We start from the raw sequence: 22,830 nt of genomic DNA, 5'->3' as shown, positions 1-22,830 counted from the left end.
AGAAATCTTGTGTGCTCTACATTTCACTTATAAGCCACTAGTTTAGAAGGCCGCATATACCTGAGCAAAATGAAATAACGACTGACTCCAAAAATCATTTTAATTTCATTTAAAATAATTCATTCCCATAAATATATCAAACTTCAATTTAAGCCTTTAGTTATTACTGCAGTTATTCTATTTATATTGCGCTTATGCCCATACAGTCAACAATATTTTACAATTCTTGAAACTGTGAGAATGAATCCTGGTTGGAATACAATGCACGACTATAATTAGTTTCAATCAATAAAGGCGTCTAAAATAAACACCATGGCAGATCTAGCCCTATTGTGCGCCGTGTAAAGTCTTTATTCGTTGTAAGGAAAAACATTGGGCACATTTGTTATGGTTTCCCCTTGCGAGTGATGTAGGGCGTTATTTGAACGCAAGTAACCCCAAGTGTTTCACCGAAAATAACCCGGGCACTGCACCATCAGCACCAGTACCAGGCAGATGCGCAGGTGCGGTCTTTAAAGAGACCGCGCGTTTCAGTTCATGAGTTTCCATTGTTTACCTAATTGCTAATCAGAGAAGGATTTTACCTAGTGGGACTTATATTATGTTCATAATCTAAGTGTAAAACATGATGGACAGATGTGGGCAATGATAGTGTGCCTGTGCCATGACAGGAAATCATTAGAGGTTTTAAAGGCTAGCCTAAAATAGTGTCCCTTTCAGAATGAAACATCTTTAATTCTACAATTTTTCAGGATTTGAATGATCCTGTACTTTTCCTGTGGTATGTATTGCAATGTTCTCAAACAAATGTAATGTAGCCTATGAAACTATCTAAATTTACAGTTGTAGGATATGCAATCTGGAATAAAGACATTGGGCCAACAAAACAAGACAGCGCTTGGACACGAAACGTACCACCCTGTCCCTTAAAAAATCCGACACGGGCCTCCTGCGGACTATCTTCTCAAAAACCTGACAGTAACGCCCTGTACCTCAGACTGGCGGGCGTGCCAGAGATGCACTGACCGGTTTAGATAACGCTACTGCGTGCTATTGAGCTACTGCAGCACGCCATACAGAGGATGTGGAGAAACGACCGGGTAGGAAACCAATCTATCACTGGGAATACGTGTGAGTAGCCTGCTAGATGTCCAGGACGTTATATTCATCAAAGGACCACGACCGTCAGAAATCGAACTCCTTACTGACTCGCACGAATGCAGCTTTTGTTGAATTATTCAACTCAGTAATCACTGTTTGTAGCTGAGGATACAGGGCCGGAGGGATTTTAATTTCCACTAAGTTGATTTTTGATGCGGGACGATGTACCGTGCACCAAGAGATATTCTGGAGGAGAAGTCGGTTTCTTCCATCACACCCGAAACAATCCGATAGACACCGGCGCACAGTGACCATTTTGCCTGGTACGGGACTGAGGACCAGCTCCTGTTGCTGGATTGTACTGCTGTTTGTTGAGGAATGAACTGATCACAGATCCCAAGAAAAGAGGAACGAGGTTCTAGTTATCAGTCCTTTCAACAAGCAAGAATAAGTATGTTGACCTAGTGCATTATTACTACATAACCTACCGTAAACTCTGTGGATGCACTCTGTGTGTGTGTGTGTGTGTGTGTGTGCGTGTGTTTGTGTGTGTCGATGTGTGTGTGTGTGTGTGTGTGCAGTCTATGTCAAGTACAACATCAAGTATTTCATCTGCAGTTCACATGTATGATGTCATGGGCCAATATCTTGTCTCATCTACCCCTTCCTCTTCTCCTCCACCCACTTCCATGATGAGCTCATAAAGCCACATTGGTCTAATTCAGCTACTGTGCAGTGTTGTTATGGAAAGAGCTCACCGAAGCATGTGCTCCAAGCATGTGCTTGTAATAGTATCGCAGCCTCCTTGGCGACAAAGTAACAGGTGATAGGTGCCTTGCAAACAACAGATAAATCATCAAGGAGATGGCTAATGTAGCTACTCCTCATAACCTCTGCATGCTCATGCTGCAAATGCTTACTTCCCCTCACATACCCGGGGGCTGAGAAAACCTACAAGCAAACATGGTGGCCCTCATCAGTCTGAGAGAGAGAGAGAGAGAGAGAGAGAGAGAGAGAGAGAGAGAGAGAGAGAGAGAGAGAGAGAGAGAGAGAGAGAGAGAGAGAGAGAGAGAGAGAGAGACGATTAAATTCTGACAGGGTCCTGTGCAGCTTTGTTTTGTGCTAATGGCAGTTCTCTAATGGTAGTCAATCAATACATGGCCAGTTTTACCTCCTCTGTCTCGCTTTCGAATGTGCTAGAGGCTTGATCTCTGCCACACATGTCTTCCTGCAAACAGGGCAGTGGAGCTGTCTTCATACGTCTGCCCTTTATGACGTATGAAGAGTGAGGGTAGTAGGTAGGGTTTGGTAACCTGGTTCACTAACTCTTTGACCTTCACCCTTGTGTGCCATGATACATGGTTTAGATGAAAGTTCCTGTGTGTTACGGGTCATCCTGTTTGTGAACATTCTGGAAGGTGTCAGGGAAGTAGAATATGACAGTCTCTTTACATTGACTATAGAGGTTTCACTTCAATTCTCACTGAAGTGAAATACATTTGCACTTTTTATGACAATTTGGCCTACATCTAATGTCTGGTAAATGATACCCACTCATTGATGACTGGAAATTGTGTTCTCCTCCTTTCCAAGCAGCACTTTCATTAGATTTTTAATAAGCAGTTTTGTGGATGAATTAAGATGTCTAGAGCTGGTCTCAAGGAGTGAGAGAGAGAGAGAGATAGAGAGAGACAGAGACAAAGAGAGGCAGAAAAAGAGAGACAGAGAAAGAGAGAGAGAGATAGAGAGAAAAAAAAAGGGCTGAAGAATGATTCATCCTAGTACTATAGGTGGAGCAGCCCAGCCTCTCAGAATGCATCTCCTGCCCTACAACAGAAACAAAGCCCCGGAATGAGAATGAGTCACAACAGGATGGAATCAAGGGAGAAGGTTAGATTTAGATTTAGTCATAGCCGCTATGAGATGCATGGCAACAAGCTGAGGCCACAGACTACTCTACCCCGACTCTGTGCTCCTAGGCACCGGAATGTGAGTGTCTGTCTGTCGTGATGAAGGAGGCCGGGACGGGAGCTTCTGGGTGATGTGTTGCATGTGTCCTCCTTGTGGAGGTGTGGTCTGTGTGGCAGAGGTGAGGGAACGAGGACAGGGTGAAATGAGATGGTTCGGCACCAGGGGTGAGGGGAGGAGGTGTTGTCAAGTGTGTGGGGTAGTTTGGGAGAGAATGTGTAGGAGTGGGTAGAGGTGAGTATGTGGAAGATTTACAGAGGGGGGGGGGGGAGGAGAAGTGGGCACCAGGGGTGGGGGAGAGAGAAGACCTGGGGAGTATGGGAGTAGTGGGGGAGGGCGGGGGAGCAGGGGAGCACTGTATGGGGGGGAATCTCTACTGTAGCAGCGGTTTAGTGTGAATCAGCACTATGGCTCTGCTGCCCTGCTGTAACCAGATCTCTACTCCTCACACGCGGAATCGCATTCCCCTCATGCAGTCGGTCCATAGCATATCTGTAATCCTATCACCTCCCAGGAACATGTCTGCCATCTCTCGAACATCACTCTGACTCACCGCTGCAGGCGCAACAACAACACCCACCATCACACAGATCCGCTCGAAGGAAATCAATCAATTTTCCCCTCATCAATCACCCCATTGCTTTATGATGTGTGCAGTTGGTCAGTTAATCTGAACTCTATTTCACACCTTGCTGCAGTGAGCAGCTGTATGGCTCTTGCAGATGGACATTGAGAAGAATGTGTCTGTATAGTTTGTTGTATTCACAAACAAAACCATTTTTTGATAGCAGTGAAAAGTCAACTCAAATCATGTTATGCTCTTAAGGCTCTTATGATGATAGTTAACTAGCTGTAATGCTAACTAACGAGCAGAATCAACCATCATTCACCACCACACACATAATTACGATATGTCACGTGTCTCCCCTTTTCCAGTCTGTTGGTATGGCTGAGAGGGCGCTGGAGCAGGTCGCCGTCAGCATCCCCATGGAAGAAACCAAGCTCCATGGGGGGGCACCGCAGGAGGGCCCTCTGCTCATCCACTTGAAAAAGGTGGAGAACCACATCACCGACGCCCAGAGATTCTCCCACCTCCCTCGTCGCTCTGCCGTGGACCTGGAGTTCACCGAGCTGTCCTACACCATCCGCGAGGGCCCCTGCTGGCGGAGGAGAGGTAATGCACACACCGCTCAGACAACAAGAGTGAACCGGCGCCAAGCACGATGCTCCCTTTAGCCCCCACACCTCATCCTCTGCCTGGCTCTCTCTCCTTCTCTCTCTATTTCACTCACACACACACACACACACATAAATACACACCCAAACACTCACACAAACATACATGTACACACATGCCCCTCACACACTTCCACATTGTAGCAGGCTGCGGTTGCAGAGCAGTGCTGCGCTCAGCAGAGTTTAGACAGAGTAAATAATTCACACTAGCGGGCTGGCACACTGCATGCTGCCCTCCACCCCTCTCTAGGCTATGGCAGACTGATCCTCGGCTCATGAAAGTTGAATGACAGTTAAACCCCTGTCCTAATCAAGGAGTCTCTTCACTGGCTCATTGTGGGGAGTCTGGTCATTGCTCAGTGACACTAAACCGAAACCACCTTCTGAACCGTGTCTCTCTGCCGCTGTTTGTAGCAAGGGAGGGGCTTGAGGGCGAAGCCGAGCCAAAACGATGCCCTTAGTTACCCTACAGCCTATATGCGAAGCACGGGAGACAATTGAGTCACGATACTATCTGATGTGTTATCTGATGCAGTATGGAGGTTCGTTGTTGTATAGAGAGGGAGATGTTTATGGCCAAGACCAGCGATGCAGTCTGGCGATCAGTCTGGGATACTGAGCCGACAAGAGATATCTGGATCCTGCCGGGGGGGGGGGGGGGGGGGATCAATAGATCAACTCCTATGTTCACGGACTGAGAGATAACATAACGTTACCTCAGCAGTCGACATGATATCCACTCCTGGATTATACTTACTGTTCATACATCCACCGGGTAGTTTGTTTCGGTCCCTGTATGCCGTCGGCCAGGTTTTTCTCAGGGTTTCTGTCAGGCAGCAGAGTGTTTCATACGGGGAGGAGAACCGTCAGAGCTCAGTAATTTTGCTCAAGGATTCAGATTCTATTTAGGATCAGTGTGAGCCCCCCTCGGCGGGGCTACTGTAACAGCGTAGGTCACCTTCACAGCGCGAGCCCTAGTTAACCCTTTAACGCCTCTCACTGAGAACAGACACGCCAGCACACACGCCAACACACACATACCCATAAGGACACTGGAGTCTCAGAAGCCACGGCCCGTCACTTCAATTTAGCCAAACGACCGAGGATACCGCTGCTCGGCTTGATGTAGCCGTCTTAAAGAAGTAGCTGGTTCTTTCTTCCTCAGAGAAGCCAGGATCAGAACAGAAAAGTCTTTTTTTTTTTTCGTGCACAATCAAAACCTCAGAAGCAGTGCATTTGGCGCAGAGCTGAGCATTGCACTCCTGGGGGGGGATTTCATACCCTGTAATTATTCTAAAGATATGCAAAAGATAGAGGTGGGGAGGGGGTGAGGGGACCACGATATCCTGTCATCTCCAGAATATAACACTGGAAGCTTCAGCTTGGAGCGCTGGATGGAGGGAGACACTGTAGGGAGAGGCTGCCTCGATTAGAGGACTCTGGAAGGTGTGGTGTCAGAGTGGAAGGATGGCAGGGCGTGAGGAGGTCAGGGTCGGGTGTGGGTAAACCCCCTCTCCCTATCTCTTTTTATAGACTCATCCCTGAAACAGCCATTGATGTCTGTTATGATGAGGTCATTCCAGCCTGGTTTCATGTGGCGGGCACAGCCCTCCTCGGGGATACAGCTGCCTGACGTAACACTGAGAGGAGGAGGAAAGAGAGTGTGTGTCTGTGTCTGCGTGTGTCTTCTGAGTGTGTGTTGAGGTGTGTACGTACGCGTTTGTACGTGTGTGTTGGTGTGTTTGTCAGTGTGTGTGTGTGTGTGTGTGTGTGCCTGCCTGCGCGTGTGTGTGTGCTTGTGCGCGTGTGAGTCATTTGAAGCTGGGGAGCGGGGGTGGAGCTCTCCGCTGAGCTCCGAGTGGTTCCTCTCTTGCAGCTCTGTCTGCAGGTGCACGGGACGCTGCCTTCTGTTCCTCCCTGTCGTCAGCTCCTTCCCCTCCCGCCCCCTCTGGCTCTGCTGTGTGGAAGGGACGCTGCAGAACGTCAGCTAGTAAAGGGCGGGCGCTGTCATGTCTTCTGGACTGACATCTTTAGAGAAACCTATAGCCCATACGGTTGCCTCTCTCTGATGGATAGTACTACGTCAGACAGAACGCGATTCTAGGGCCGTGGGCCGCACTGTAATCGCTTCTGTCCCAGAGAGCGTTGGAGCCTACCTACCCCACAGTCAGCAGACGTTTGCCTCTCTGTGCTGTGCGTGTTCAGGTGTGTGTGAGCGGGCTTGCGCTCTCACAGCCTGTAACATAAATCAAAGTTTCAGAGTCTTCCCTCTCTCGGGTCTATGTGACACACACAGACTGTTCTGTGGCAGGTCATCAGTATGCGACAGCAGAGGTCCGGGGAATAGGAGCGTGGGCCCGAGTCATCAGTATGCGACGCACGGCGAGGTGGAGGGCTGTTTCGCTGACGGGCGGCAGCTCAGCTGTCTGACTGGGGTCTCTCTAATGGATGTGATACACTGCAGGGGAGGAGGGCAGGAGGCTGGGTGGCTATGAATTGGCAGCCATTAAGTCTAGTCCACTAATGGTCTATAAATGGGGAGGGGCCGCCTCTTTGAGAGGTCTTTTTACACAACCTGAGACAGAAGCATCGCTGCTTCCTGTCTGGAGGAGCGATAGAGTGCTATCCTAACTGTGGCTACAATAGCTTAGCACTATCAGCTGTATTAGCTTAGTAACACACTAAGGAGAATGCATTTTCCACGTGCTGGATTGTATTCCTCCAGGAACTATAGATAGTATTCTCAGAATGTTCCAGTAAGCTGTATCAGGAGCGTAAACCGTTATCAGATAGATTGTTCTGCTTACTGCTGGTGTTTTCCTGAACTGTAGTAGAGCGCTCAGGAGATGTAATATTCCTGTCTCTTTATTGATCTGGTCTCTCATCTCTCTCTCCTCCTTTCAATCTTACTCTCCCTATCCTTGTCTGTGGCACTCTTCTGTCTAATTCCTCCTTTCTCTCCCTAATGTGTCTCCTTTCTATCTTTTCCATCCCCCAATAGACTTCTCTCTTTTAATTTTTCACATCCTAGTTCACATCCTAGCTTGCCCTGAAATGGGTTTTTATACTACAGAGATGTAGGCGAAAAAGGGCCCATTAAATAAGCTCAATGTCATGTAATGCAATACAAGATCGTGTCGTTGCTGTTCATCATCATGAAAGGCCACTGCCTTTTGTTTTCTCCTCCCCAGGTTACAAAGCTCTGCTCAAATGTCTGTCTGGGAGATTCTGCAACAGAGAGCTCATTGGGATCATGGGACCCTCTGGGGCTGGGAAGTCCACTCTGATGAACATCCTGGCTGGGTACAGGTGAGGCAAGGCCCCGGGTGCAGATGAGCCACGGGGGCCCGGGGTACGAGGGGGTCCCGTTGACGCTGACGTTCCTCCGTTTGCCGACAGAGAGACGGGCATGAAGGGGCAGATCCTGGTGAACGGGCGGCCCAGGGACCTGCGTACCTTCCGGAAGATGTCCTGCTACATCATGCAGGACGACATGCTGCTGCCACACCTCACGGCCAGGGAGGCCATGATGGTAAAGCTCCCTCAGGACTTTCCACATACCACCGGCCGGGGCGCTTCCCCGTCCAAATGTATGAGTGAGCGAACACGGTGAGGTCATTCCAGAGCTCAAAGACTTTTCGTCCTCTCATAGGTCTCTGTCAATCTGAAGCTGAATGAGAGCATGCAGGTGAAAAAGGAGCTTGTGAGTATGCTTTATTCATCTTTATGCCCGGAAGATGTTGGCCAGTTGCCAGTTGCCTTCCGTCTAATCTGCCTGGCCTATATCTGTCTGCCTATGCACGGCTCTGTGTGCGTGCCTGTGTGTGTGTGTGCTACAGGTAAATGAGATCCTGACAGCTCTGGGCCTGCAGGAATGCGCCCAGACACGCACCATCTCTCTGTCAGGTGGGCAGTGTAAGAGGCTGGCCATAGCTCTGGAGCTGGTCAACAACCCTCCGGTCATGTTCTTCGATGAGCCCACCAGGTACGCGTCGACAGCCAGGAAAACGTCCCCGACCTCGTGCACTGAGCCTCCTCCTCTACGGAGCTAGCCTACAGGCTGTACATAGCGTACGCAGCGTATGCTCATGCTGTCTTGCATGTGTCTGTCTGTGCCCTGTCCTGTCTCAGTGGCCTGGACAGCGCGTCCTGCTTCCAGGTGGTGTCCCTGATGAAGTCACTAGCTCTGGGAGGACGGACCATCATTTGCACCATTCACCAGCCCAGCGCTAAGCTCTTTGAGATGTTTGACAAGGTAACTAGGAGACGGGAGTCAGATGGCTGAGCGGTGAGGGAGTCGGGCTGGGGGTGAGGGAGTGTCTTTGGGCAAGGCACTTCACCCTACTTGCCTCGGGGGGAATGTCCCTGTACTTACTGTAAGTCGCTCTGGATAAGAGTGTCTGCTAAATGACTAAATGTAAATGTAACTAACACTGGCTCACTGCTGCTGTGCACTGAAATGGTCGATACTGTTGTTGTTGTTGTTGTTGTTGTTGTGCGAGGTAACTTGCATGCAGACCTCACATAGAGCCCATTGGATAGGTCAGGCATTCGCACGTGTAGTGTCATTCAGAGACAGTGTTGCAGTGTGGGTAACTTGTGTGTTTGTTCCCTCCTCTCCTCCAGCTCTACATCCTCAGTCAGGGCCAGTGCATATACAAGGGTACTGTCCCTTACCTCATCCCTTACCTGAAGAACCTGGGCCTTCACTGTCCCACCTACCACAACCCTGCCGACTTCAGTGAGTCCTGCGTGCGTGGGGGGTGTGTGGGGGTGTGTGTGGGTGTGCGTGTGTGTGCGTGTGCGTGTGTGTGTGTGTGTGTGGGCGCTTGCATGCGTCACCAACACATCCCCTGTGCTTTGTTCCCCAGTCATCGAGGTAGCTTCGGGGGAGTACGGGGATTTGAACCCAGTTCTGTTTGAGGCGGTGCAGGGAGGGCTCTGCTCTGAGGAGGGCAAGAAGAACTCCAGAGACAAGAACGACCCCGCCTCCTCCTGTCACTCCCACAGTCACAGCGTGAGTGGAACCTCCTTTTGTTATAAATATTCAGCGTCTCCTCAGGATTCTTGGCCTGAGATCGAAACCATTTGAGATGTTTGAGTATCGTGTTCCGACTCGTCTTCCTGTTTCTCCACTCTGCCCACAGGAAACAGGGACGATCGAGAAGCATACCTTCGCCACCAGTACTCTGACACAGTTCTGCATTCTGTTCAAAAGAACCTTCATTACTATATGCAGAGACGTGGTAAACACACATCATCTGAGCGGTCATAAAGGGAAATGAAATGAGGGTTGTGATGATGAGAATAGTGATTGTGATGTGTGTGTTTGTCAGGATAGTGATTGTGATGTGTGTGTTTGACAGAGTGACTCCGATGTTTGTGTTTGTCAGAGTGATTCTGATGTGTGTCTTTGTCAGGATAGTGATTGTGATGTGTGTGTTTGACACAGTGATTGTGATGTGTGTGTGTTTTCGTGTGTTCGCAGGTGTTGACCCACCTGAGAGTGATGTCCCACCTGTGTATCGGGGTGCTCATTGGCCTGCTCTATCTCAACATCGGGAACGACGCCAGCAAGGTCTTCAACAACACTGGTTTCCTCTTCTTCTCCATGCTCTTCCTCATGTTTGCAGCCCTAATGCCCACCGTCCTCACCTGTAAGTCACACACGTGTGTGTGTGTGTCAGAGGAGTTTTGTGTAGGTGGCATGTTTTTGGCGTGTGAACGATGCTGCCTCATATGTGGTTCATGTCCCGCAGTTCCTTTGGAGATGTCAGTGTTTCTGAGGGAACATCTCAACTACTGGTACAGTCTCAAGGCCTACTACCTGGCGAAAACAATGGCTGACATACCATTCCAGGTAAACTACAGCCGTGCCACTGCATTCTGCATAATGACTCGCCTGTTTTAATTAGCATCAGGCTTTCTTTCTTTCCTTCTTTCTTACCTTCTTTCTTTCTCCCACTTCCTTCCCTCGCCCAGGTGATCTGCCCCATGATGTACTGCAGTATAGTATACTGGATGACCAACCAGCCTCCGGAGCTCGTTCGCTATGTGCTGTTCATGGCCCTGTGCACCTCCACGGCCCTGGTGGCCCAGTCCCTGGGTCTGCTCATCGGGGCGGCCTCCACCTCCCTGCAGGTGGCCACCTTTGTGGGTCCAGTCACAGCCATCCCTGTGCTGCTCTTCTCCGGTTTCTTTGTCAACTTCGACACCATCCCAAAGTACCTCCAGTGGAGCTCCTACGTGTCATATGTCAGGTGGGTCGGTGTGCTGGATGACCAGAGGGGTTGTGTGTCAGGTGGGTCGGTGTGCTGGATGACCAGAGGGGTTGTGTGTCAGGTGGGTCAGAGCGCCGGCTGACCAGAGGGGTTGGTGTGTGGACGTTCTGGGGGTTTTGGGCGGACGTCTGGGAACCTAACTCATGATGACAAGACTTGTGCATGTTTTATAAAGTATATCCCCCCTCGTTAATCTCTCCTCTATCCCTGTGTCATGCAGGTATGGCTTTGAGGGCGTGATCCTGTCCATCTATGGGATGAACCGGACTGAGCTGGAGTGCCCGGGGCTGGTGTGTAAGTTCCAGAAGCCAGAAGAGGTGCTGCAGCTGCTGGACGTGGAGGGCGCAAAGCTGTACGTTGACTTCATGGTCCTGGGAGTGTTCTTCCTCGTCCTACGGCTGGCTACCTACCTGGTCCTGCGCTACAAAGTCAAGTCCATGCGATAAGAATGCTGCAGTCTATGCCCAATGCATAGGCACACTCAAACACACACTGGCACACTCATTCACTCAAACACACACACTTACACACACACACACACACGTGAACATACACAAGTGTGGATGCATATTACGTCCATGGACACCTACACACATACATGCATTCAAATCGGTGCTGTATCGTTATTACAGTACAACTGTTACAACTGTACTCAATAGCTTAGATAATTAGAGGATGTTTGTGGATTTGGTGTGGGAACTAAATTTGCAACATTTTGCAGAGCACTTTTGATGGTAAAATGTTTATATAAAGGGAATCATAGTGAAGACCACCACAAATTTTAATTTCTCAATCTGTTCCCAACAGTTGTTCTAATTGATCCAAATATAGTTTACAGGTGTATTATTTGGATGAATGTGTCACCTTCTTTATCAAGGATAGAAATACAGTGGGAATGCACTCCACACTGAACAAACATCCAGTATACTAATATCAAGCCCGTGTCAGTAGCTACAGGGGTCAGGGACTGAGTGCCCCTGAGTGCTTCACTTGCAGGGGACCTTATTCGAGGGGAAGGCCCTATATTGACCAGACAGGAAGGTAAAAAAAATGGCTGTGTTGTATACTGGATGGACAGAGAGAGGCCCACATAATTGGGATAGGTCTGGAGGAAACTCGATGGATTTCTGTTTGTCTCTCTCTGATGAGCACCACAGGGACAAACAGCCAGAGGCTCTATAGGACTGGTGCTCCTATCGTCAGTGATGTAGCCACTCCAGGATCTTCACCCCCTTAGCCCTTACCCCTACCTCACCCCACCCCTCACCCCCTCACCCATCTCCCCCGTCCCTGGCCATCCAAACCCCACTTTGACTGACAGCTGCCCATCAATCGTCAATTAGACATGGATGTACTGTAAGTGTCCTTGAAGACGTCGACTCACTGCGACCACACGCTATATCTCAGATCTCAGCAGCAGAGGATGTGGAGGACCAGCAGGTCCTTTTGTTCTGCTGTTCTGAGCATCTGTTGATTTGGAGAACTTGTCAAGCTCTGAATGAGGAAATAGCAAAGTTCCTCTGAAACTTTGTTTTCTGATGTGGTAGAGTCTTTTTTGGACATAGAGGAAGACAATTCCATGCTGTGAGACCTTCTGGAGTGAGTATTTCCTTTGACGTAAGTGCAATAGCCAACTCTGTGGTAGAAAGTGTGGTCCATGTACTTGGTGTCATTTGACACTGAACCTAGTACTGCTGCTTGTTTTTGCTTGTTATATGACCGTTTAGTTTGACTCCTTATTGAGCTCGGAAATTGAATTTATTTTTTACTTGCATTGTTGCAGGATGACAGACGTGTGTTGTCAAAACTTTTGCTAGATACTTGAAATGCTGGCTAGGCAGTTTGTGTGCCTCTGCACTGGGATGGTCTTTGTTCCTTTTGCTTCGATGCACATGCCCTCCACATACACACACACACATACAAAGTTACAGAGACAAGCATATACACATGAACACGCACCCGCACCCTAACGTGCTGTAGAGAACGTTTTCTGTGTCACGAGGCATCGCATATATTCTTTTCAAGTAAACTTTAAACTATGCTACTTAGTAATCCTCATTATAATGCATATAATAGTGTGAGTATATAATCAATGATTGTACAGTAAGTATTCTATGCTGTAAAGAAATGTACATATGCACACATTTGATGTATGTTTATTGCTTTTCATTTATCTTTGATTTTATTTTTGTACATTGATGTGAGGAGTGCTGCTTGAAGGTATAAGTTGTCAGCAACTCGATGTTGCATGAAGATTTTGTGGAATGAAATACAATATATTGAATTAGTGAGCTTAGCAGAATGATGATGTACTTCCTTCCCTGATACCTACTGTACTTGTAGTACTAAGAGGACAGGGCAACCAGGGGCCTCTCAACAATATCTCTCCTTGTTGCCATGACATTTTATATTTATACGGGAACCTACGCTCCCTTAACCTAGATAAACATTCCATCAGAACGTTACACAGATGTCTAATGCACAAGATGGTAAATAGCATCCTATGGTTGCCGAAAAAAATGAGCCCCATTGAAAACAAATGAGTAGCTATAGCATGTGGATGGGTGTCCCTAGTGGTGGATTTGAAGGATTAGTATGGTGATTTATATCCAGATTAGTGCTACCCTTGGTCAAGTCTTTTGTAATACAGTTGTGAAGCTGTCATTAATAGCAGAATAGCAATAGTTGTCATGCTTTATGTGTGTTCTTCCTCTGTTTCCCATTTGTGTTTCCTTCTGATGAGTTCATAATCGATTCTTGGTCTGTTTGGCTTTCGACTGTTCTGTGTGCAATAGCCTACCTACAAGAAGTGTGTCTAACCTCTGACAAATGGGTTTAGGGTGAGAAGGGGGTGACGTAGTCACTCTGGCAAAGCCTGAAGGTGATTTTTGATGTTAAGTATGTACCATGTTTTGATTAAGCCACATCTACCTATTTGCCCTGTGTCCAGCATGGCCCATATGTCTTGTGTGCAGATCGACCAATGTCATGATGGTAATGATGCTGCTGATGACCAATAATGGAACAACAGACTGTTTACACTTAACAGATGATTTAACTGTTTTGTTTGTTTTGTTTTATTTGTTTATAATTTCTATTGGTATTGTGTTCTCAACCTCAGCAATGCAAGTCACGTGTACTGAACCCTGTTCAGAGGATTATAATAAATACAACTATTTATAACCTGTTTTTCATCTCTTACTCAGCGCGTTTTATTTTGTCGCACTGTTTAATGTTTTCAATCGAACACATACTAACGAGCGGACGACCGTAGCATGAGCAAAAAAACAATGTACAGCCGCCTACGTCATACTGTTGCTGGTTTAAGCAGAAGAGCCCTCTGCTGGCTAAATTAAGTCCCTTCATGCTACATCTGCTCATCTGAACTGTGCAAATTTGGTTGACCACAAACAGAGATTACTAAAAGTTTTTTTTCAGATACCAAGAATATTCTAGTGTTTGTAAGGTCTGTGTTGTAATATTTGTTGTCATTGAATATGTACAGTGTAGGCCTGTAGCAACTACTCCTAACCACGGTTGTTCTAACAGCCTGATCCCAGGGAATCTGCAGGGGATCTTTGTGTCCGGTGACGGCCTGTACTCTGTAGTGTTCTCATCTGGGTACTGTTCAGTGTGAGTGACCTTCACAGTCGATACAGTCTGACAGCAGCCTTGGATAAAACTTTCCCTCTCTGTTTCCATAAAAACACACACAAACACACACGCACATACAGAGAGATAAGAAGAAGCTTTCCCTGATATGAAAACCCCACAAATCTTGTTCTTCTAGCTGGTGCATTCAGACCCACTAGAAGTTTCCAGCATGGCAACGTTGTGATGTAAGGTTGTAAGGTTTATGATGTGGTGGGGATGCATGAATAACATTTCAATGGGGTTAAGTAACCAACCCGTATAACCTATTACATACATATCATACACACTCAGAAGACATCAGGAGGGATAGGTGAGTAGGTGGGACACACAGATTAAACATTAATCCTAGCAGTGTCTCTTAAGTAAGTGAGGGGTGGAGTCATGGCAGCTAGCAGGACTGAGGGAAAGGATAAAACATCTGATGTATTTGTTCACTTCCCTGTTGACAGACTTGGGGAGGGAATCAACATGATACAAACTACAGGTACCAAACTTTTGTTTTTACCTCCCCTCTCTTACTGTCTTCTCACTTTTTTGCATCCATTCTCATTGATTTCTTATCATCTTTTTATCTCTCAGATTGAATCAAACATTTCCCTCATTGTTCCCACTAGCACTGTAATGATTACCAGATTGTTTATGGTAACAGTTATAGTGCATTAAGTTATGTTTACGTATGTGTAGATTCAATTGTAGATATTACTCAATGTTGTGTGCCAGAGGTTGTTTTACATTTCTACTGCAGCATCTTTTAAGGATAAGTGAATAACGCAGTAAAAGTGTTAGTACCCATTAAGGCTAGTGGATTAGTTAGATTCTAATGACAGTAAGATCTCTAAACTTATGAGACTAAATCATTTGGGAGTGTGTAATGCTAGGGTTTCCTTGTACAAGGAACATTCTGGTGTCACAATGGTGACTGGAAAATCTGCTTTACGACCACCAAGAGTGGATTTTTATGGAGGGAGAAACAAACATCCCTAATAACAGAACTAAAAAGATTGTGGTGGAGGTAGGTGATGTGACCTCTCTCTTTCTTTCTCTCTCTCTCACCTCAGAATCCTAAGGGCAAGGTTACTTCTATGTTGTCACACATCCTGCTTCTATGGCATCATTGTTTGAAATATTAACAGTTTAAATCAAACAACACTCTAACTGACACAAACCTTTGTTCAGTTCAGCACAGAAGAGGAATACAAATATTTGACTATTGTATTTATCATCTCATCTCAACAGGATGGGATGAGAAAACCCACTAAAAGACTAATAGATTAGGTTGGAACGGGAAGCCTGCATCATCCCCTCTGTGAAAAACAGGTGATGGAGTTGACAGAATGTTCTGGCCCTAGTTATGCATGACAAGCTTGTACAGCCACTTACATCAGTGACTTACACACATCTCCACAGACTCCCACTGCTCTTGTTTTGAGGAGGTTTACAGATTTTTTTTTTCAATGACCTCTCACTTGGAGGACTAAAGGTAGGTGAGAAGAGAGACAATCACAATGATCAGCACAGCCTTATCAGGCCTCGTCTGATAACTAGGGTCAACAGCCGTGGAATTTTAAGTGCACGCAGAACAGCAGTTTTCAAAACATTAAGCAGACAGCTTTAAAGGACACAGAACCCTCTTGCAATTGTAAAGAATAAGTGTTAAGGTCTGTTATTCAGTTGCACTTTTTTGAAGACGTCATTAAGACGTGTTAATGAGTTGCAAGAAATGTAGGCAAATGATGCTGAGAGCCGTTCTGGATATAGCTGTTGTAGACATGATGGGAATATACAGGGTATCTTTTTAATGGGTTAGTTTGTTTGAACCTTGATATGGACTTACAGTCAGCATGTCAGTGTTAAAGGAAGTTACAATCAACATTTACTTCAGCAGTTCCCACTATCATCAATGACTAATCCAATGAGACGGCTAACCCTAATATATTTTCTGTTTTTTCGTTTTCCAAGGGCTGCTGAAGGTCATCGAGCTACCCAAGTAAGTCTTCTTTCAACTGTCATCACACATTCTGAACATATTTGTCTTGTAATTCGCAACATTATTAGGCCAATGAATTTCCTTACTAAGTAAAATATTTAGTTGGGTTGACTGGATGCTGGAAATGTTCAAAGTAAAGACTAATAAACGGCTGTTATTTAACCCTCATTCCCAATAATAATAAGACATTGTGACAGCTAGGCTACAGTACTTGGTCTGAGCATGTGTTAATAAGCATACTAAACCTTTTCTGACCCACAAGTATTGTTTCAATCCTTTCTTGTGTGCCAATTGTTGACTGATTAAATAAAAAGGATCATGCATGTTCTGTTTCTTGGCAATAAATGGTGGCTGAACTGACTGACTTAAGACATTTTTACTCGACAACTATAAGACTTTGGGCTCAAGCACTAGATAAGCCCCCACGCGTACAGATAACTACAGCCAAGACTGCACTATTATATACATACCTACATAACAGGTGATATGTTCATGTCGATACCCTTTTGATGTGGGAAACCCTTTTAATAAACTATTTTTTTAATGCAGGACATTCACTTTCAATCCCAAAGAAGGAATAGACAATCCAGCACTGATGATCTCAGATGATACAGGTGACCTACACGTAAAACACCTTTTACTCATTCCGGAACATTCTTCTTCCTAAGTATTCTGAAGGAACGGCCTAGCAGACACTCAAAGTCCCCCCCGCCCCCCCCCCCCCCCCCTTAGATTCAGTTTCAGCACCCATGCCACGCCTATGTGCGCTCAAGCGTCAAGAAGGCGAGTCCTTCGGCTTCCATCTGCGTGTGGAGAGGGGGCGCTGTGGTCATGTGATCAGAAAGGTGACGGCATGGGGAGTGGCGGAGAGGAGTGGCCTGAGGGATGGAGATCGGCTTCTGGAGGTCAACGAAAGCTTTGTGGATGACATCCCTCACGTGGAAGTGAGAACGACGCAAACAGACTACACATTGATGTTTGTCAACAAATACGTTCACCTGTGAACTCAGTCTTCCTGTCTCTCTGTTTGGGGGTCAGGTGGCCAGGAGGATACTGCTGAGTGGGTACCAGCTGTGTCTGCTGGTGATGGATGGGGAGGAGTATGACCAGGCTGTGTCACAGGGATTAGACCTCCGGTCTCTAGCAAGAAATCACAGAGGGGAGGGCTGCCAGCAGCCACGGATGTGCCACATCACCAGAGATACTGCCACTGGCCTGGGCATCAACTTTGTACCTGTGGAAGGTGAGACAGTAGACATTGTAAGGACCATGTACGTAAGATCTGACAATAACATCCTGAGACGTCTTTGTGGTATAGTATTACTCGGTTACTCTGTTAACCTTCAGTTATGTGACCACCCTTTAGGGCAGAAAGGAAGGTTTACGGTTAACCTGGTAAGTGGGAGTTCTGCTCACAAGGCAGGAGTGTTTCAGGGAGACCTCTTAGTATGGATGAACGGAGCAAACGTATCTGAGCTCACCAACTCTGCACTCAGCAAGATGGTAGGTTAGGCACCGCCCCCTGCATTGATTGGTTATCCACCCATTATGAAGCTGGTCTTTTGATTGTAAGACAAGTGCGTATGTGCAGGTGATGAAGTGCAAGGATCACATGACCATCCTGGTCATCGACAGTGAGAGCGAGAAGAGCTACGTCCGCAGGCGGATGCCCATTCTACCTGCCATGGTCGGTGCCCACAACCTGCCCCACACCCCCCGGAGACTCCCCCTCGTGCTGGGGTCTAAGGGTTACGGCTTCCTCCTCAGACAAGAGAAAACACCTTCGGGAAAAATAGGTGAGATACACACGTGTGTGTAAGCGCTGTAACAAACTGTCACTCTGGGGGTCACAAGACAACTGTGAATGTGATCCTGTTTTCATCTGTAGTTCATGTTATGCGTGGGCTGGACAGAGACAGTCCTGCAGAGCAGGCAGGCTTGCAGGAGGGGGACATTCTGCTGGAGGTCAACAGGGATCCTGTGGAGTCCTTGGAGCATGGAGACATTGTGGACAGAGTGAGGCAGAGTGGCCAGATTGTCACCCTCACCTGTATTACTGCCCAGGGGCTCCACTTTTACACACAGGTGGGTGAAATCAATGATAACAGAAGGAGTGTACACCCCTGAAACACAGTTAGTGTTTGCAGTAATAGATGAGGAGGTTTAATGTGTATCTAATGAACTCGTAAACGTTGTCATTTACATTCTCTCCTTCAGCTGGGTCTATGTCCTCTTCTTTTCTGTGGGAGTGATCCTAAGGAAAATGAAGAAAACAAAATGGTGCCCCCCATAACAGTAAGAGTAGAAGCACCAGAGGAGGCTCCATCAGTGCCCAGTCAACGACTCTGTGTCCTCCAGAAAGGGCCTTTAGGCTTTGGCTTCAACTTGGGTTGTGTCCCACAGACTCCAGGGACCTTTATAAGCCAGGTAAGGCAGATATAGAGGCTACTGCTTGGCAAACTAAAGGATGTTGCATGAAGACAGGAAGATGTTTAACTCCAATGTTTCCTCTTCTCTTGCAGGTGGCTCTAGGGGGCTCTGGCCATAGAGCAGGACTCAAGGAGGGAGATTTGGTTATTGAAGTTAACGGACAAGGAATGGAAGATAAATACATAGAAGATGTGATTATGCTAGTGAAAGAGGGAGGACATTTTCTCTCTCTCTTGGTTATGGAAAAGAGTGATAGCAGCGAGCAAAATAATGCCCAGCAGACCACTGAAGCAGAAACTGAGAAGCATGACTCTCAGGTAAAATAAAAAATTAAAATAAGTTTATTTTCATGGCCGTCGATACATTTCTGCATTATTTCTATGATGTTATGTGGATTTTCTCTTTACAGAAGGAAGAAGCTGAAGAGCTATCATTCCTGTAGCAGATAGTTCACACCTTGACGACTCACCCACAAGACAGAGCCACTAACTCAAAGCAAGCCAAACTGTATTAACCTAGGTTATAAAAGTGTTCTTGTCAACTTATCACCCGAGCTAAAACCTCACCCTGGTTTGTACAGTACAGTATATGAGGTCTGCATGAGTGGTCTGGTGGATTCACAAGAAAGACACACCACAAAATAACCATGACCAGATATGAAAATAAAATGTTATTAGTTTCCAAGTAATGTAATGTTTTTAAAGAAGAATGTTGTATACATATATTGGTAAAATATTCATGTAAATTGTAGGCCTTGACAATGCTTTCTACATCTGTGAAAATAAAAATGACATATTTCACTGGATTCACAATGGTAAACATTATCGTCATTAAATTACATTAAATTAAACAGTAGACCTACCTACTATACGTTTATATTAATACAATTGCTTCCTACCATGCTTGACATATTAAAAGCAGTTATATCTGGCAAAGGAAATTGAAAATTAAAGTTATGTTGCAATGTAAACCCTTGGTTAAAAAAAAGACCACGTACCCGTCCATTGCACCTGTGCTAGGGGGTGGTGACATTATTACGTAAAGGCAACCAAGAGCCAATCCTAATATTCTGTTCAGGCAGTAGTTTAAACAGCTACACGGTAGGGTCCTTCTTAACTGGAGGTGACATTCAGTCGCAGCGAAACAGTTGACTAGAGAAGCAGGGAAACTACTCCAAAATGGCCCAAGCTGTGCAGAAATTGGTGGCCAAAGTACCAACATTGGTCGGCGGTAAGTTTTCCTGACAAGAAAAAGGGTTGTGTCAGAGTAAATCAGCTTGCACATTAGCTAACTACCTGTCAGTGACTCGCTTGGCCTTGTGTGTTATTTCAGAGACGCACATCTCTGAAGAAGCAGGCGCTATGAATTTGCGTTAGCTAGCTGTCAACATTATCCGCCACCGTAGTCATTAATTAAGATAAGCATACAGGCGATATATTTTCATAGCATTTTGCAAGCTAGCTATATTAAAGCCAGTGTATAGTCAGCTCACTTATGTACGTTGGCAATCTAGATACTTTTAGCACGAGTTAGTAAGCTAGCTAACGCTAAGCTAGCGCGAGCAGCAGCCTGTCAGGTCACCATTGCCCTGCTTTTCATTCATTACTGCCTGTCTGGAATTGACTAATTTAAACTGTGGTTAGAGAGCGTATTTGCTGCTAAGGTTTATGACCAATAAATATTTCGGTACTTCTGTTTTCTGTTTTCAGCCGCTGTCACATACTCAAAACCTAGGCTAGCGACCTTCTGGTATTACGCCCGTGTGGAGTTGGTGCCCCCTTCCCCTGCCGAAATTCCCAAGGCCATCAGTGGGCTTTCGAACATAGTCAAGGGCTTCCAGTCTGGACGTCTAGGACAAACAACGGTTAAAGTGAGAACATAAAGCACATATACTTCAAGTTTGTGTTTGTCTTTTTATGCATATGGTAAAATCAGATCTCAGTGGACAGTCGAGGTTGTTATACAATCACCCATATCAATGATTGTAAAGAGACATGGATATTTAAGGCATGTCTTAACTATGAGGCATTTAAGACATGCATTAACCAACATCTTTATTATTTCAAAGGACGCTGTGAGGAATGGACTGGTTGCCACTGAAGTACTGATGTGGTTCTACATCGGAGAGATCATCGGGAAGGGAGGTCTCATTGGATACGATGTCTAGATCATGAACTGTCATGTCACTTTTTTCTCTGCAGAGTGTTGTATGCTCTCACCTTCCAGCTCCAAACTATGGATTCAATGAATAAATGTCTATTGTTTAAGTACAGCTTTGTGTAATTTTTTTGAGAATTTATTAGAATAAATTAACATATTAATCATACAAGTAAGTGTATTCACTGTCATGCTTGCTTTTAAGTTGCTAATTCCACCCTAAAAAAAGATACAAAAACGACCTAAAATACCTAACTGATCAATGCCAATCCTGTTGAAGACCAAGTAACTAGCTGATGCATGCCATTAGCTTTGGAATTTTAGATTTCCAAGATCAGCTAAGGGGAGAATTGAGGCTTAAATACAGTTTTTCATATTAGGACACAGCATTAGGTAATGATTGACATCTCCTCTTGTTCTCTGCTCTCTGACAACGTATGGACGACGTCTTCTAAGTATTTTTGGAAACCTTGCCTTACGTCCTCTGGCTCCTCTTCCAGGTTCGAGTGAATGAGTGTTATCCTGTTTAAATTTGAGGCTACACAGGAACAAAAACAAGCATGTAGATTACTAATGATACAGTAATCAAACAGTTGAAAGTCCATTCAGGAGAAGTTAGAGTTAACTGCTGACCTAGTGGTAGTTGTATGTTATCTGCCCCACTGCCAGGTTTGTGGTGAGCCATCAGAAGACACTGGTTGTCCTGCAACCCCTGAGAGGCAACGAACATCGAATACCATGTCTCTACCTCTTTTAAGTGGTTTGGCACATCTGGATTAAACACGATGATCACACCATTGGCGTCTTTCATCAAAGCTGGCCAGCAGGATTCAAACCTAATAAAAGAAAAAAAGTTAGCAGAGAGCATGAAATTGTGATCTAAACATGAATGTAGGTTTGCGTTCCCTTACCTGAAATCGCCAGCACAGTCCCAGAGTTCCACCTCACAACTGGAGTATTTGTCACTGCCTTCATTTTGTGATTCAAATTCCAGGATCCTAGAGACATGGGATGGTGGCACAGATACATCCATAATATCACATCCCAGTGGACCTAAACTGACAGAATATAGCTAAATTAATCTAGTAATTGAGCCAACGTTTCCATTTTAAAAGGGTAGTTACGTACCTGACCCCCTGAGTGGGATTATACTCTCCCCCAATTGTCTCCACTGTGTCAGAAAGGAAGTTGGACAATACCGTTTTTCCACTCTGAAACATCATACATCTGATGCATTAATTGAATAAATATAAAAGTTACACGTTTCCAAAAGAACATGCCATGAGAGCAATAGCAATTGAATGCAAATAGCAACTTAAAGCCCAAGCGACATTCATACATTGGTTAGACTAGATAGACAGGCTATGCATAAAAGTCCTAAACTGAAGCTGACAACACACATAAAAAAGTTAGTTTTTTTTACCTCACTCGGTCCAATTACAATAATTTTCGCCTTGAACATCGTCACGTTGCTGATTTATTTTGTGTGGATAAACATGCGTGTTTGTGGGTGTACTGTAGCTAGCTAACAGGTTCCTTAGCGTAGTAGCGTACAGTACTAGCTTGTCTATGCTAGCTCTAATTTATTTGTCTACTCTCTAGACTAATAGGCTAGAGGTACCGTATCAACGTTAGCTAGCTAAAGTGTAGCTAGCAGGACTGTAGTTTAGCGCTGCAATTTAGATTTACATACATTTGGAACGTTTGAAAAGCCTTTGCTAGCTTGTTGAACGCGCAAAGTAAATATTTTCCCTGCTTTGCTAGAATGCTAGTTGGGTTTAAGTGCGTGTGTAAACTTGGCGTTCGTCTTCGTTTCCATGGTGAAAACCTGTTTAATTGGACGCACACAACATCACTCAAATAACAAAGCACCGCCCATTTACAAATTAGTTTCAATAGTAGAGAATGATTAGGAGGGCGGGTAAACAATATTCGATACCAAACGGTCTGCCTTTAATGTTTTGTGATGGACATATCATAGATATTCAATGTGCTTAAACAAACTTATATGGGAGA

General features: G+C 45.7%; 4 protein-coding genes across 5 annotated transcripts; 3 read left to right on the top strand and 1 right to left on the bottom strand.

The window, feature by feature from the left end:
- The first annotated feature begins 1,009 nt into the window (after nt 1-1,009).
- On the top strand, nt 1,010-13,769 carry abcg4a (ATP-binding cassette, sub-family G (WHITE), member 4a). 2 transcript variants are annotated; one of them, XM_084698446.1, is made up of 14 exons: nt 1,010-1,552; nt 4,006-4,243; nt 7,497-7,614; nt 7,705-7,837; nt 7,958-8,008; nt 8,145-8,290; nt 8,437-8,560; nt 8,932-9,046; nt 9,177-9,322; nt 9,453-9,551; nt 9,794-9,962; nt 10,065-10,165; nt 10,288-10,565; nt 10,807-13,769. In XM_084698446.1, the coding sequence occupies exons 2-14, from the start codon at nt 4,015-4,017 to the stop codon at nt 11,030-11,032; spliced, it is 1,935 nt and encodes a 644-aa protein (XP_084554572.1). In that variant the 5' UTR covers nt 1,010-1,552; nt 4,006-4,014; the 3' UTR covers nt 11,033-13,769. The 2 variants fall into 2 exon arrangements, with proteins under 2 accessions (XP_084554572.1, XP_084554573.1); XM_084698447.1 differs by lacking the exons at nt 8,145-8,290; nt 8,437-8,560.
- Nucleotides 13,770-16,081: 2,312 nt separating this feature from the next.
- On the top strand, nt 16,082-19,462 carry nherf4b (NHERF family PDZ scaffold protein 4b). The gene is made up of 10 exons (XM_084698424.1): nt 16,082-16,227; nt 16,777-16,841; nt 16,960-17,171; nt 17,266-17,470; nt 17,594-17,730; nt 17,819-18,023; nt 18,116-18,312; nt 18,445-18,654; nt 18,750-18,974; nt 19,067-19,462. The coding sequence occupies exons 2-10, from the start codon at nt 16,823-16,825 to the stop codon at nt 19,097-19,099; spliced, it is 1,443 nt and encodes a 480-aa protein (XP_084554550.1). The 5' UTR covers nt 16,082-16,227; nt 16,777-16,822; the 3' UTR covers nt 19,100-19,462.
- A 267-nt stretch (nt 19,463-19,729) lies between these two features.
- Nucleotides 19,730-20,924, top strand: atp5mg (ATP synthase membrane subunit g). The gene is made up of 3 exons (XM_084698426.1): nt 19,730-19,887; nt 20,367-20,527; nt 20,726-20,924. Exons 1-3 carry the CDS (start codon nt 19,836-19,838, stop codon nt 20,822-20,824), a joined length of 312 nt encoding a protein of 103 aa, XP_084554552.1. The 5' UTR covers nt 19,730-19,835; the 3' UTR covers nt 20,825-20,924.
- ift22 (intraflagellar transport 22 homolog (Chlamydomonas)) lies at nt 20,551-22,625 on the bottom strand. Its single transcript, XM_084698425.1, has 5 exons — nt 22,238-22,625; nt 21,943-22,025; nt 21,726-21,812; nt 21,448-21,650; nt 20,551-21,352 (listed from the first exon to the last, which is right to left on the bottom strand). The coding sequence occupies exons 1-5, from the start codon at nt 22,274-22,276 to the stop codon at nt 21,204-21,206; spliced, it is 561 nt and encodes a 186-aa protein (XP_084554551.1). The 5' UTR covers nt 22,277-22,625; the 3' UTR covers nt 20,551-21,203.
- Between the last annotated feature and the right edge of the window lie 205 nt (nt 22,626-22,830).

Source organism: Hypomesus nipponensis, chromosome 5 (assembly GCF_054491055.1).
Source record: "Hypomesus nipponensis isolate SF chromosome 5, ASM5449105v1, whole genome shotgun sequence".
NCBI lineage: Eukaryota > Metazoa > Chordata > Actinopteri > Osmeriformes > Osmeridae > Hypomesus > Hypomesus nipponensis.
The sequence above is the reverse complement of the archived record's forward strand: the minus strand, read 5'-3'. Positions and strand labels throughout refer to the sequence as shown.